At 40.1% G+C, this 14,546-nt stretch overlaps 1 protein-coding gene across 6 annotated transcripts in view; it reads right to left on the bottom strand.

The window, feature by feature from the left end:
* Positions 1-14,546, bottom strand: part of LOC117213771 (neurogenic protein mastermind-like) — a 247,964-nt gene that overhangs the window by 79,386 nt on the left and 154,032 nt on the right. For 3 of the 6 annotated variants that reach the window (XM_033459403.1, XM_033459405.1, XM_033459407.1), the window contains one exon: positions 2,308-4,011. In XM_033459403.1, coding sequence (XP_033315294.1) covers positions 2,308-4,011 — 1,704 coding nt within the window. The remainder of the gene's footprint in view (positions 1-2,307; positions 4,012-14,546) is intronic. The other 3 variants (XM_033459404.1, XM_033459406.1, XM_033459408.1) reach the window with 1 other exon arrangement.

Genomic DNA, 14,546 nt, shown 5'->3' with positions numbered 1-14,546 from the left:
AGTGGAAAGAGAAGAAACGCATAAGAGGTAGGTGAGATCGAATCGTGGTAGAGAAAAACGCGGAAGGCAGGAATAAAGAAACGTCGGGGGAGGAGGCGTCGTTCGCCTGGACGCATTGAGATGCAAATAAGCGCGGTAGCTGGCGTGATTTACGAGAGACAGACGTGTCCATACGCGATTGGGTCCAAGAGAAGAACATTTCACCAGCGCGTTCGAAGACGTTCGAGGGACGAACAGATAAGATCTCTTCGAAACATCTACAATGGAAGTAGCATTTTGTACGATCGAGCATTCGTTTCAGGTAGCTATATGATTTCTTCTATGAAACGTGTCTTTTCTAATACTTAACGATATCAACGTGATATTTCTAATATTTCTCTGCTTTTCATAGAGAGTTAATCGATTTTATTGTGCGATGTTATACACCGTAGTTAGATTAATCTCTAAGAAATAGATCTCATTACTCGTTCATTTTATATTTGACTATCTCTAGGCGATGGAAAGCTCAGAATATTTAGTAGCAGCTTTGAAGTCGCTTGAAATGGTTGTTATCTACGTTGCAAAGTTTTGTTCAAACTCGCGAAATCATATCATGCGTTCACAACGACAGCTGTTTAGTGTTCTAAAACCTTCTTACAATTTCTAACGCTAGCGAATTACTTTGATCGTTGCTTCGAGTGTCTACAAGTAGATCGATAAAATAAATCTATTAGCGCGTAAAAAGGATCTAGGACCACCTGCAGAGGTTAGGCTATCCAGAACCGTAACAGAACTACGAATGTTCTGGCTTAAGTGAATGAAAGCAAGATTGTCGAGCAAGATTTATACAGGCAGCACGTACTACTCTTTTTCGTGTTGTAGCAATAAACCAGAATAACGAGGACTTTAGATCCCCACAAATATTTCTCAACTACATTAGACTAGCCTGCCATTTCAGCGTGGTGAAGTCATAACTTATGGTCTTTTTAGCGATTTCGTTGCTCGTTTGTTGCCTGATAATGTAGAAAAATGGAAAGTATTTAAAACATCAAACGCATATGTTCGAAGTTGAAGACTTAAACAAATCAAGAACGGTTCCTCCATTGCCTTCGTACGATTTCTATGTACGTATTTTATGATAATAAATTTGGAATTATTATTTAGTAGAATTAACTATTTCAACTATTATATTATATTGTCCGCGGTTTCTTCGTAAACTATACGCGGCATCTCGTAATTGTGATTTTACGTAAAAAAATAAACATAATAACTCGAAGAACTAAATGCCAGACTTCTTCACGGTTAAAAAAACATTTTAACATGTACATAATAAAGTCGTCCTCGAACGTCGCTCAAAAGACAATCTTGCCAGATGAATAAACGAGCTCGCTGGTCGCGTGCAGGTTGTCGCGAGTGCAACCTCGCGACTACCGTTCGGAGCGTATTGACGCGTATTGCAGGCGCAGGTTAAATCGAGCAGACAGACGGTGGTGGCGTCGCGACGCCGGCTGCGCATGGCCACGCAACCCTCTCGACTCTCCCCTCCATCACCCACACACGGATCGAGGGTAGGGGCAAATAGCAAGAGGGAAAATTTATAAAGAGCGAATTGGAGGGGGAAGACTACTTGTTGCGCGTTGAGGCGCCCTCGTGACGCCAACATACCCCCTTCGTTTTCTCGACTGCTACTACTACTACTACTACTACTATTACTACCGACAGTACCGCTGGTGCAGATAGTACGTCCCTTCGCTAGCGACGCCACCGACGACGACGTCGCTACCACTACCAGCGCCGTCGCCACCACCAACGTCGAGTCGTGATGCCGCCCGACAAAAATAGACGCGTCGTCGCGACGCAACAGATATCATTCGGCCTCCACTAACTCACACGCGATATTTCCTGACTTTTCTATTTATCATTTTGCTGTCTATTTAAAAAAAACTTTGGTTTTCTTTTTATGTTCCTTTTTTCTAATGATTGTAGAAGATTTTTATTTTTCTTGTGAATTAGATTATTTTTGAAGATTTAATCAACCCTCGCCTATTCTATTTTACTCTTCACTTAAAAATTCTTGCTGTTCATAATTTTCAAGGTTGAGCAATGTTTAACATTTTTGTAAACAGTCATCTATTACATAGCAAATTAATTTGTCATGTATAATAGAGCGAATAATTATATTAATTACGTTACATTTTAAAAACTGCTAAGCTTTCTTTACGAAACCAAAGTAAATTTCGTAAAATCTAACACGTTTAATCTTCGACAAACAACCGAATCAAGCAAACTGAAGGAAAGAGACAAAAAGGAAAAATTATATCCACTGACCTGAATCTGATGTCCGGGGTTGTTAATGTGTAGCTGCTGTGCCTGGTTAATTTGTAAAGTGGATGTGCCAGGTCCTGAGGGAGGTCTAGGCGGTGTGGAGCTACTGAAGGGTCCTTGGGATCCGGTTTGATTGGGTCCGCCGCCTTGGGAGCCTCTTGGTGGAAGCGGATACCCAGGGCTGCCGTGATTCGGCATTGATCCTGGGCTACCGTATGGCGAATACTGCTGCTTATACCCTCCGCTTGGTCCAAGCATGGTCGGTTTGCCACCGGTGGCAGGCTGCGGTCTCTTCATGTCAGCGAGGCCCGTGGCGAATTGAGTTTGCGAGCTGACAAACATGTCATTCGTCTGTTGACTCTGGAATCCGGACGTACCGTTGTTCTTGTGATACGATCCAGTGCCCGAGGTCGCTTGAGATTGTCCACCGGGTGGACCAGCGCTGCCAGGGCTGCCCAGATAGTCGGACGTGCCACCAAATTGAGGAAATTCCGCGTAAGGTGAACGAGCGGTTGGTCCTCTGGCAGCGGCTGCGGCTGCGGCTCCAGGATTAAATCCACCAAGACCCAACTGTTGACTTTTGTGTTGATGCTGCTCAGCCATTTGCTTCAGCGTCTGAGCGGCGGGGCTCATCTCGGACTTGAAGTCCAGACCGGAATAAGGTAGCCTGGCTGGAGAATACTGGGCAGAGCCAAGACCACCAGGACTCGAGTTAGCTGGCACGTTGGCGTTACCATTATTCGTACTTGTACCGTTGTTTACATTATTGCTGTTCACGTTCCCGTGTTGCTGGTGTATCGAGTCCTTGTCATCCTCGATCTTGATCTGTCCGTTGTTCGTCCCGATACTGTTATTATTATTGTTGTTGTTTGCTGCCGCGGCAGCAGCCGCAGCTACCACCGCGTTGTTCGCCAATGCCTCCACCGGGATCTTCTCCTCGAAATCAAAGTCTTTCATGAACTCGGGATGTAAGTCGGAAATCTCCGAGATGAGATCCTTGAACGCATCTGAGGTGATGATTTCATCGCCCGTGTCATCGCCCATGAAGTCGGAAAAGCCAGGGAACCCGGCGCCGTTCGCTGCCGCGTCTTTCTCCAGCGCGGCTGCGCATTGTTCTAAATCGACAAACTCGTTGTCCGGCTCCTGTTTGCATTCGACCAGGTTACCGATATCCACGCAACCGATTCCACCGGGAGCTGGTGCTCCGGTACCAGCGTTCCCAGTGCCTGGTCCGCCTCCAGCTCCGTTTCCAGTCTGAGGCCTAGACGTCGCGGATGCTGGCGTATCCGGACCTGATTTCGGCGATGACGACGCGTTCAGAAGATCACTCTTCACCGACGCGTTCGTCAACGCCTTCACAGTCACGTTCGTAGAGATCTGTTGAGCCTGGGAGTTAGCCGCAGACGTAGTGAATTCTAATTGTTGCACAATTTCGACGGAGAATTTGGTCAGTCCCTCGTTTCCACCACCACCGCCGCCACCTCCACCGCCGCCATGCGTCGGACCCGTGGAGTTCGCGCCGTTCCCAGCCGGATGCTGGCCGTGGCCATGATGGGGACCGCCACCACCACCGCCACCGGGTCCCTGTTGATGTTGATGTTGTGCCTGCGTGCATTGCAGCTTCACGGGGGGCTCGCCGAAGCCACCGTCTCCGCTACCACCGGCTGGCTCCAACTCCTCGGCCGTCCTCTTCACGAATTTTTGCTGCTGAAACGAGAAAGAGAAAACGTCGATTAGTTTGGTTACGGCGGTTAGTCGAGAGTAAAGTGCGGTAATGTTTCTCAGTACTGACAGCGGAACTCATGGTTGAGTAAATGCATTTGAACTTATTGCTATTTTAACATATTTTCATATTACATTAACAGATACATTCAGCAAAAGAAATATTTTATGTGGTTCCATGAAATGACAGTGTCATAATTTAAAGAAAGAGGAAAGATGAAAAGAACCTTCTAATATAACGGTCAAAGAAGGCTGTAAAAGAAGACATTCCAATCCATTGCTAGCGAAGAAATGACTCGAAGCAATCAAGACCTGCCATCACACGAAGAAAACCCGCGAAGATTTATCAGCTGTCACTTCGCCTGTCGAAGTCATCAAGTATCGACTTTGTTTCACGGCACTCTACTACCTTTAAAATGTTCGTCCCACTTATTAGGATTGTTAATAAATTCTATCATCGATTTCTTTATTTTCTAACTGCATTGATAGAAATTTTAATTTTTTAATTTTAGCTTCGGATATCAACACAGGAAAATTGATTTCTCGACAGTGTCACTAAATTCTTCGATCTAAATTATTGTGCTGGCCACCCACGTAGATAAGATGTAAGAAAATCACGCTAATCGAGAGAAAGGAGCGCGAGGAAGCCCAACAACTTTTAAATCCCCGTAGTGGTTCGCGTTCCCCATTAGAAGCAGCCAACTGGTCGAACGAAGAAACAATGGAAAAAGGGAAAAGAAAAAGATGGTAGGGAGAAGCTGGCAGAGGCGTTCTGCTCGTAGGTCAAGGCAAAACGCGCGACGAGTGCTCTAAACTTGCCAGTTTTTCTTCGATCCCGACTCACTGGTAACCGGTACCGCAGGATATTTAACTCGCCGATGCCTGGATGCCTCGTTCTGCTCACCCGTTTCTTTCGCAATTAACCCGGCAATTTCTCACTGTACCTGTCGATACTGCTAACGCTTTTTCCCATTTCGTCTTTGTACGAGATGCCGCAGTCCACGTTTCGATACAACGCGTTGACCAGTCTGTTTTATCGCCCGTGGATGTTGGTGTGAGCCAACTTACAATTGGAGTATAGATTTTGATACACGAAACGCGATTTGATTCGTGACACGTGAGTCTATGAGTCTTGGTATGGTTGGCAATCGCTTGCTTTCATTCGAGTATCTTACTCATTAATAAATTTCCTAGTCCTTTTTTGCATCCGCTTACTCTTCTAATTAACTAAACAATAAATATATTTTTCTATGAAACTGATGTCTATTATACTTAAATAACTAACTGAACAATAAATATATTTTTCTATGAGACTGATGTCTATTATACTTAAATAACTGACTGAACAATAAATGTATTTCTCTGTAAAACTGGTCTGAAATTCTCGTAATTCTTCTTCCTTTTTATGCGACACGCACGTCACGATCCCTCTATATCATGGATTTTCGGTAGATTAAAGAGTGCTTCGCGTATTATGAAAAAATTCACCAATAATCGTAGACAATTTAAAAAAAAAATGCATTCATCCACAGAATCGTTTCGCGATATCGCGAATCAAACAAAGGTTCGTGCTCGGACGCGTAAAGGGTTGATGTTCGTGTATAGTCATGAGAATATCCTAATCCAGGAGGCAGTTGCCGTTGCGCGCTGGTACGAAGAAAAAAAGACTGGGAAAAGTTTTTCCAGGGTGCGGCCGAACTAATACATACACACGTGCATGTATAAGCTAGCAGACAACCGGGCCACACACGGTAGTATACATTTGTCATGATTTGAACCGGGATAACCTGCGCCTCGTTCTAAAATCGATAATACGTATTACCCTCTAATAGGGGTCGCTCGTCCTACGTACGTTTCCGCGAATATCCCTCTGCGTTTTCCTCTTTTAGATGGCTTGAGCTTGAACGAATCCACATCTTCAGCAGATGCAACGACATATTTCGTTGAATCCGCATTTAATTGTGATGGAAGAAAAAATAATGTTTTTTTTTAGGGAAGAGTAGGATTATTTGAGATTTTACTTGTATCATTATTGTTTTGTTGATGTTATTAATATTGAGTACAGGGTTTTATCTGATGTTGAAGTAATAAGATTTTCATACTTTCAGCCTGAGTGTTTCAGCAGAAAATTCTGCGACTTTCCAAATACGAGTGTTGGTTGATTATATTAGGTTGCTTGCAAAATTTGTTCGATTTACATTTCGATCCAATATACATTTATTGAATTATATAGGTGCCATTTTGTTCCACAAGCTTTCTTCATCTTTCATGCAACTTGAATATTCCATCCTTGCAGAACCTCTCAGGCTTCTCGGCGAAAAACTTTTCAATATGATTCTTTATGTCGACCAACTTCCTTCAAAATCGGAACGAGCATACCGAACGATTCAATATTTCGATTTGTCGGTAATTACTAACGTATTTGTTTATAGTCTTGTTTGCTTAAGAACGATTCTTGTATTAAAAGATCTCAAAAATATCAAACATCGAACATATTTTTACTTCTCACTCCCGAGAGATGGCAACAAAATAAAATACAATACGCTATATCTTCACGTTATTCCATAAAAAAAGCTTCTAATTACCGATGCATCGACTTTTACGAATTACTTTGGTAAGATTCATACATTGTTATCACAGATTAACCAAAGTGCCCGTATACTTACGAGCGATACTGTACATGCTTTCCAAAAATACCGAAGCCAACAAGGAGCGAAAGAAGACTAAAAATGGAAGCTGCATCTAAAAATCATCGCCGAGTTCATTAGGTAAATACAGAGACCGCAACGCGAAATACAAGGTAAAAGGAATATCGACACGGGTCGGCCTGTTATCTGACGAGGGCCGTGCACTTTTCGCCCCTCGAAATTGCTCCGGTGAAGGCGGCACACCGGCGAAAACTGCTCCCAAGGATCCCGTCTCTCGCGTCTATTACAGGGCCACCATCGTGCACACAATCCAGCCCCAGCTTTCTCGTTTTCCCTGGGCGAAAAATACGGGCGTTCCGGTTCCGCTAGGCGACGGAAATGTCTGCATTACCGTGCGCTTTCTCCGCAATTTCCTCGCGGCTCACCAGAGACGTTTGGGACCACACCGTCTTGCGTCGGCCAGAGACCGCGTTACACCGAGATTTATCGCGTTCGCTCGCGATCCGCGATACGCTCGAACTCGCCTCCATGCGGAACCACCTTTCCGTTTGTCGAATTCTCTACCGTTTATCACGAGAATTCTCACTGCTTTCGCGAAGATGAATCGATTTCTTGATCGAAATCGCTCAATGGACGTTGGGAAATGTGGCGTTTGGCGAAAACTGTCGCGAAGATCTTTTTAGAATCTGTTGGAATAGAACGGACGCTTAGAATCGTTGTCTTTTATAATATTTGCTGTCTTATCTTTGGAGGAGTTTATATAATAGAAGCGCTTTGATTCTCGCCATTATCCGCGATTTTTCGTTCATATAATAGGAGTCTGTGTTCAGATAAATGGATTCAATTGCCAAGAGTTCGTTTAATCGGACAATAGCTAGAATTTTTTAAATAAATGGAATTCGCGCAAAAACAGTTCCAGTGTAATTAGTATCCTCAGTTGATGGATGTTTGAAATGCGTAATACACACTCGTTACAAATGATATTAATTCTTCTCTCTTCTTTAATAAATTATTGTATTCCAAGTTTCTTACAATCACCTCGCAATTCAATGAAAGTAAACATATTGTACGAGAAATCTTTCTCGCCCGGTCCAATTGCTTCGTTATTCAGAATTTTATAACTTAGGTTATTTTCAAGTTCCTATTTCAACCTTTCCACGCTCACAAACCATTTGAGATACACAAAGGAAGTCGGTAAAAAACAGCGCCATAGATGGATTAGAAAAATTCAGAAGTCCGTTATCGGTCTCCTTATATTAGATGTAGCGTATACGTTCGGTCTGTAAGTTTCCAAAGCTGACTGGTACGGGAAATGGACTAGGAAGTTTCAACCGTCGTTTCAAACTTCGTAGAAAGCGATTCTTTAAGCCGTGTACAAAGAATTCGTAGAATCTGTGCACGGGGGCGATCGATCTTTCCGCGTCTGCCTCTTCCTCGGACTTCCACAACTGTTTCTAATTAATCGGTCGTTTTTAACGAGACGTCACTCGTTGATTCAACAAACTCGATAAATTTCATTGGAATATCTTGAATCTCCTCTAATTAATTTTTTCCTGAACATTTAGCAACGATGTGATTCACGCATTTTCCTACGATATTATTAAAATTGAAAACGTTCTATTATTTCTGAAACAAAAGATACTTTTTAATATTTTATTACTATCTTATTATAATTAATTTTTAGCTTGCCAAAACATTGGTCAAAATTTCGATCATTCTCTTTTATCTTCATACTAAAATTTCTTCGTGCAACTACACCGAATTGTCTATGTTATTCGTGGAAAAACATAGAAGAATAAGAACGAGATTTCTAAGTCCAAACCTCCTAAACATTGAATATTTCGAAAGAAAGTGCATTTTAATGACATTTGGTACATTACATCCAACGACCATGGTAAATTACTCAACGATGTAGGCAACTATAACTCCTTCAAAGGCGTAAACAACAATTGTCCGACGTACAACACGCAAAATTGCTCGCTTTCACGCATTCATCTGGCGAGAAGAACGTCTGTCAGAAACGTTGGAAACACCTTCTACGCACGTTTCAACGCGGTCAATACGTGAAAGTAAACGCGCGGCGCTGTAGGGTGCACCGATTTTCCTCGGGCACCGCGAGAAACACAATCGAGACTGTCGACAGCGATATCCCGCGAACGACGACGCAGTTATTAACGCGGACATAAATCTTCGCAGACTTTCATTCCCGTCGGTTCGGTTTCATCAACCTGTCTCTCCCAACGCATTCGCTCCTCTGTTTCTTCCTCTGTCACGCACCTTCGTTGCTTTACCCCTAAATGCCACCTCATACAGACGAATTTTTAAGTATTTTCAAGTATTCGTGGCAATAAAGTTGGAAATAAATCATGGAAATATAATATTTAACTTTCAATGGATATATCGTAAAACGTTACCGTAGAATCCTTGACAATTTCTTTCGTTACGAAAGTAAAATCGATCTGAAGCGAACCATTACGAAATTCAATACAATTCGTTATAATTCACTGCAATAAATATTTTTGCTATTAACATTTAAATCCATTATACAATTTACTTACAGTATTATAGTTTCTCAATATAAATTTCGTTAAAGAAATAGTTAGGAAATATCCAATTGCAAAATGGCGATTGTTCCTGGGAATTAATCTCCCATGGGTGAATAAATTTTACCTCTTCGAATACGTCTTGTGCGAATTTTTATTTTACCACAGAATAGTGCGGAAAATTCTTAATTATTAATATGAAAAAATTCTTCGATTATCTAAATTTAATATACAATATCAATTGTAAAGTTAAGCATAGATGAAGCTTATACATTATACATAGATTAAGCTTGTAACATATGGATTTTGGTCTTCGTTTCGTGATTTTTCACCACTGTATAAAGTAGTTCGTTCTTTATTACGCTCGAAGAGTTCATACGAGCGATTACTTCGACGGCTTAGAAATCGCGAATTAATAGTGAGTACTATACATGTACGTATAAACGATGTTGGTTAACCGAGAACGCTCCGGCAACTGATTTAACCCCCGAAATCGGTTAACGGCTGCATCAACGAGTTTACCGAACTTGGATCCAACGTTATGCCACTTCAGCCGGAAGTAACAGTTCACCACTCGCTCATGCCCACGCATTGAACCATAATTATGTACTCCGAGTGGCGTAAATGATATTTTTCCAACGTATCGCCAAACTTGATAAAATAATAATTAATTTCTTACTCTTCTTGTGCCTGGTCTACTAAATGCAGAGTATATCAAAGATTCGTGCGTTAGGCTGGTTTTTAGATAAAATTGTTTTGCGAAACAGTTTTGAGAATTGATGATTAATGAACAGTACCTGCTGAAACGAAAAAGCGATGGTACATGACGCTTCTATTAGGTTGTACGAGGTCAGTCTCGTGCAACGCAGAGAATTAATTAACGCGAGGCGTTTAAGTAAGTATGAGTTTGAATAATGAGTATTTACTACTACAAAAAAGTATTAAAACGTTTACACTGAATCGATCATTTTTCTGCCAGCATAATAGATATATCTCGATTAAAATTTCATTTGTAACACAGTTTTATACAGGGTGGATGGTAACTGGTGGTACAAGCGGGAAGGGGGTGATTCTACGCGAAAAAAGAAGCCGAAAATATAGAATAAAAATTTTTCCTTTGAGGCTTTGTTCTCGAGAAAATCGATTTTGAATTTTCGCTCGGTACGCGTGCACTTTATCAAGTCTCGTTATAACGGATCTCACTGTAGATCGTTGTCTCGATGGAAAAATTAAAAAAAAAAAATATTTATTCTATATTTTCGGCTTCTTTTTTTGCGCAGAATCACCCCCTTTCCGCTTGTACCACCAGTTACCAACCACCCTGTATATATTTATTCATACTTAATGGAGACAAAACTTAAACCACTATTCTTCGTTTCATCTTCCTCTTTCCAATCTAAATAAACTATATCAGTTCCATTATAAAACATTCCCTCACGCTTAGCTCATCTCCTATGGTTGATCATTCATAAAACGAAAAAAGGGGAGGAACAATCGTAGGAAACTTCACGAGCAAAGAGAATCGAAACATGACTCGGCACCAATCGCGCAAACGACCCTTATATTCCTGTTGCAAGGCAATCACGGCAAGTGAACTTACAAATAGTCTCATTTATCTTCGAATACTCGCGTCGACCTCGAGCCACGCGCAACTTCACGGTTTAGAGCGAGCATATTTTCTCCGGCGATATTTCCCAGCGACGACATATCAATAATAGAAACAACCATTCGACAGCGTGAAATCGGGCAATCTGTTGAATCTCGACAATGTGTTCTGGCGATACACGAAAAGATAAGAAGCGTGTCAGTGAGTAACCTTGAGGCGCGCGAGCTCCCTTTCTGCGTGGGAGGATACACCGCATCTATTCAGCGTTACACGTTTCGTTAACGACGCTACTAGTTCTCCGCTAGTCAACTGTTAATGCACGACCTAAATATCAGACGAGCCATTCACTGTCCGTCATGAATAATCCGATCATAGTCGAAATACGAAGATTGTACGTGGGACGTAACGGGTTTCGTTTGAAAACGCGCGCTGAAATATTTTATTCGAGCTTACTTTATTTTGACGATTTTTACAAAGAATCTATGTTTCTTGAATAGTTCGATCGTTGTCGAGATACGAAGATATTAACTTCTGGATATAGAAAACGTGTGTTTAAATAGCTATCGTAATTAAAGTTACATGCTTATCCGTACGATAAATGGTACTTCAGATGACAAGTAACACGAGTAATAGGATAATAGTAATGGAAAATTAGTATAAACTGATAGTATTAAGACAGTATCGGAGCCTTATGTAGACTGGTATTGTCGTATATTAGCTTGTTTTCGGTGAAGAGCGTATCTGTGACTCGAGAGAGTGCGGTGAGCCCTTGTTACCTGTCATGACTGGGCGACTTCACGAGAAATCCAGTTTGTGTACGATATACTTCGTGTCGAAGGAGCAATTACTTTATAGAAAAAACGATCAAACGTGTAGTGTTTTCTTGTGTAATGAAAAATTTCTCATTTTATCATTCAAGTAGAAAAATATTTAAACTTTGTCATAGTAATTGTAAGTTTTGAACTTTGAATAATTCTAACGATTCCGAATATAATAAAAAAAAAAAAAAACTGCTGCATTAGAATACTAAATTAGACGAAATTATGTATATTAATAGTGACCAGTGTACTTGATATCACAGGCATGAATGAAGCATTCGGTCTTTGTGTATAATGACCATCGTCATCGCTCACAATGGTAATGAAACTAAAAGTGGTTAAGTATACACTTTCCAGCCTTTATGAGAGCATACGTCCTTATGAAGATTACTCGTAATAAACATCGACAATAAAACATTCTTCTCCTAGAAAGTGTCGGTTACATCCAAAACGAAAGTTAGTCATTTCTAAAGCAAAAGAAAGCTTCCGTAGACGACTTTCTTTATGTAATCTACAAAAATCCAGCGAGGTCCAACAGTTGCTATATTAAGCCTTTTTATGATAGTATAAAGACATTCTATGTATTCTATGCTTTGTATAATATTTTATTCATTAGTCTATTCCACGATTTAGTTCTATTATTTTTAAGCTGTGGCTATTTATGCAAATTCATATTTTTATAAATAGAATTAGGAGCTAAGTAGAAATTCGTTCTAACTATTAAATATTCTAGCGATCACTGTACATTTATGTTCTCATTAAACTTGATGAAGAATACGAATAGACAGATACAACGAAAATCGTACATTTTATCTCCTATAATCGTCGTAATAGAAATCTTGCATCGACGATCCTCCATGCGAACTGATTTCGATATGCTAAGAATTGCGTGTAGATATTAAAATAATCCTCAGTTGAAAGAAGGGTTAAGAGAAAACAACACTTTACAGCCTTCAAATCGAAACGCGTTCGATGAAAATAGCTATCCCCGTTTACAATTCAAATTTCCTCCCATGATATTAACGTAACTCTTCTGTTTATTCACTAAACTTAACATTCCAGACGTTTATACATATTCAACTGGAAATTGCAAATTCCTGGCGAGACACGTAGGGATCGTAATCTTCTTAAGCGGCGATCGCTCCTCGCGCAAAGACGCATTTACGTTATCCTTTTTATCAGGATAATCTAATTTTTGCTAACAATCTATTCGATTCTCCATCTCGCATATGTCATCCGTATCCTTTTACCGATTTAAGACCTAATTAATCTAAATATGATTTATAATTTCTCAAATTATATCTTTTTTATATTTGTTAAACAATGCTCGTTCTATACGAAGGATATTCAATGGTGTGAAAAATAAATGTAAAAATTACAAAGTGTAATATTATTTTTCGCTAATCCTTTTGCGTGATACATCGTATCGATCGAGATTCATTGAGATTCATCGAGATATTTTCCAAAATAAATAAATTAGCAAAGTAAAAATTGCTGGATTGCAGCGAAGTTATAGGTTAAAATTTACGAATGCAGCACATGGAAAGTGGCGAAATACTGGAATTTTGGTGGCAACGAAAGAGGTCGTCGCTTCGAAGGGTAAACAGTAAATAATAAACAAGCGTATGAAGTGCATCTCATGTGGTCGCACGTGTCGCGATGCCACACGCTATTTGCGGCCCGGGTATTTATAAGCCGTTCTAATTCGGTCGCAGATGTATAAATATCAATTTAGCGTGTGGTCGGTGTGCGCGATTACGTTACAATTAACCGTTAAAACGCTTTTAACCAAACCGATCGATTCTCCTGTTAATTCGTCCTCATCGACACTGGATCAAAATTGTTACTATTCTCTTTCTTTGCAAACAGTTTTCTTTTTTTATTTCTTTGGAACTGTTGCTGATTATCGAGATGAGCGGAAAAGTTTGAAACGTAGAAGTAATTGTCTTCCTGCTTTTGAATGGTTTAAAGCAATTAATCTAAGTGAAATCATTTGGAAATTAGACTTAATTCTCTTGAAATAAAATAAGGATAAGAAAAGAATCATAGCGATGAAATGAAGTAGTTGTCCCATGAACAGTGGAATTTTCAGGAAGCTGCGTAGAGTACAAGGTAGTGAACAGTAATGGGATATTCGTTGACGAACCGTGTTTAACAGATATAGATTTCCAATACGTAAGAAACTAACAGAAAATTTACAAATACATTCGTTATTCACACGGTGGATCGTGTTATTCAAATTCGACATGGCGTTGCATCATCCATCGATAAACAGTACGTAAATTCCAAACCTGAAAACATTCTGAAATAGTGGCAACTGCACAAATAACACGAATACCCAAACCGACAGAATATTTCGTGTATTTCAATCAATTTTTGTCAGCAAGGTGCAATGGAAATCAGATTTATCCACGATTTTTAATCCAATCCGTCAAAACTTCGATTCACAATACCGTCATTTAACAAAATACATTATTTACCCTGATTTTCAGAATCAGCCACGATCTACATTACAATAAATGTTGAATAACGATCAGAATAATTCATAAAACAAACACATCGGTCTTTAGTACCACAATTCTATGAAAGTTATGGAATCCTTAATGATATTTGTATCGGTGATGAATAGACAATTAAAACGACGATTAACGACACAAATATTCAAAATCACGGTTCCACGAAAAGCAACATAATTAATCATTATTGTGCTAATTAACGATGCAAACTCGATTAATTTTCGTAACCGCGAATTCGACGAAAATCGTCGATGATTTCTATCCTCGGTAGCGATCAACAAACATCGTTCACTCCCATTAGACTATTAGGCTAATAAATGATCGTTGATTGATCAAACAAATGCCATTCTCAGAACCTCCAATATGTGAGATGATAATTATTATTGGAG

This window comes from Bombus bifarius, unplaced genomic scaffold (assembly GCF_011952205.1).
Source record: "Bombus bifarius isolate JDL3187 unplaced genomic scaffold, Bbif_JDL3187 scf7180000009125, whole genome shotgun sequence".
Lineage (NCBI taxonomy): Eukaryota > Metazoa > Arthropoda > Insecta > Hymenoptera > Apidae > Bombus > Bombus bifarius.
The sequence above is the reverse complement of the archived record's forward strand: the minus strand, read 5'-3'. Positions and strand labels throughout refer to the sequence as shown.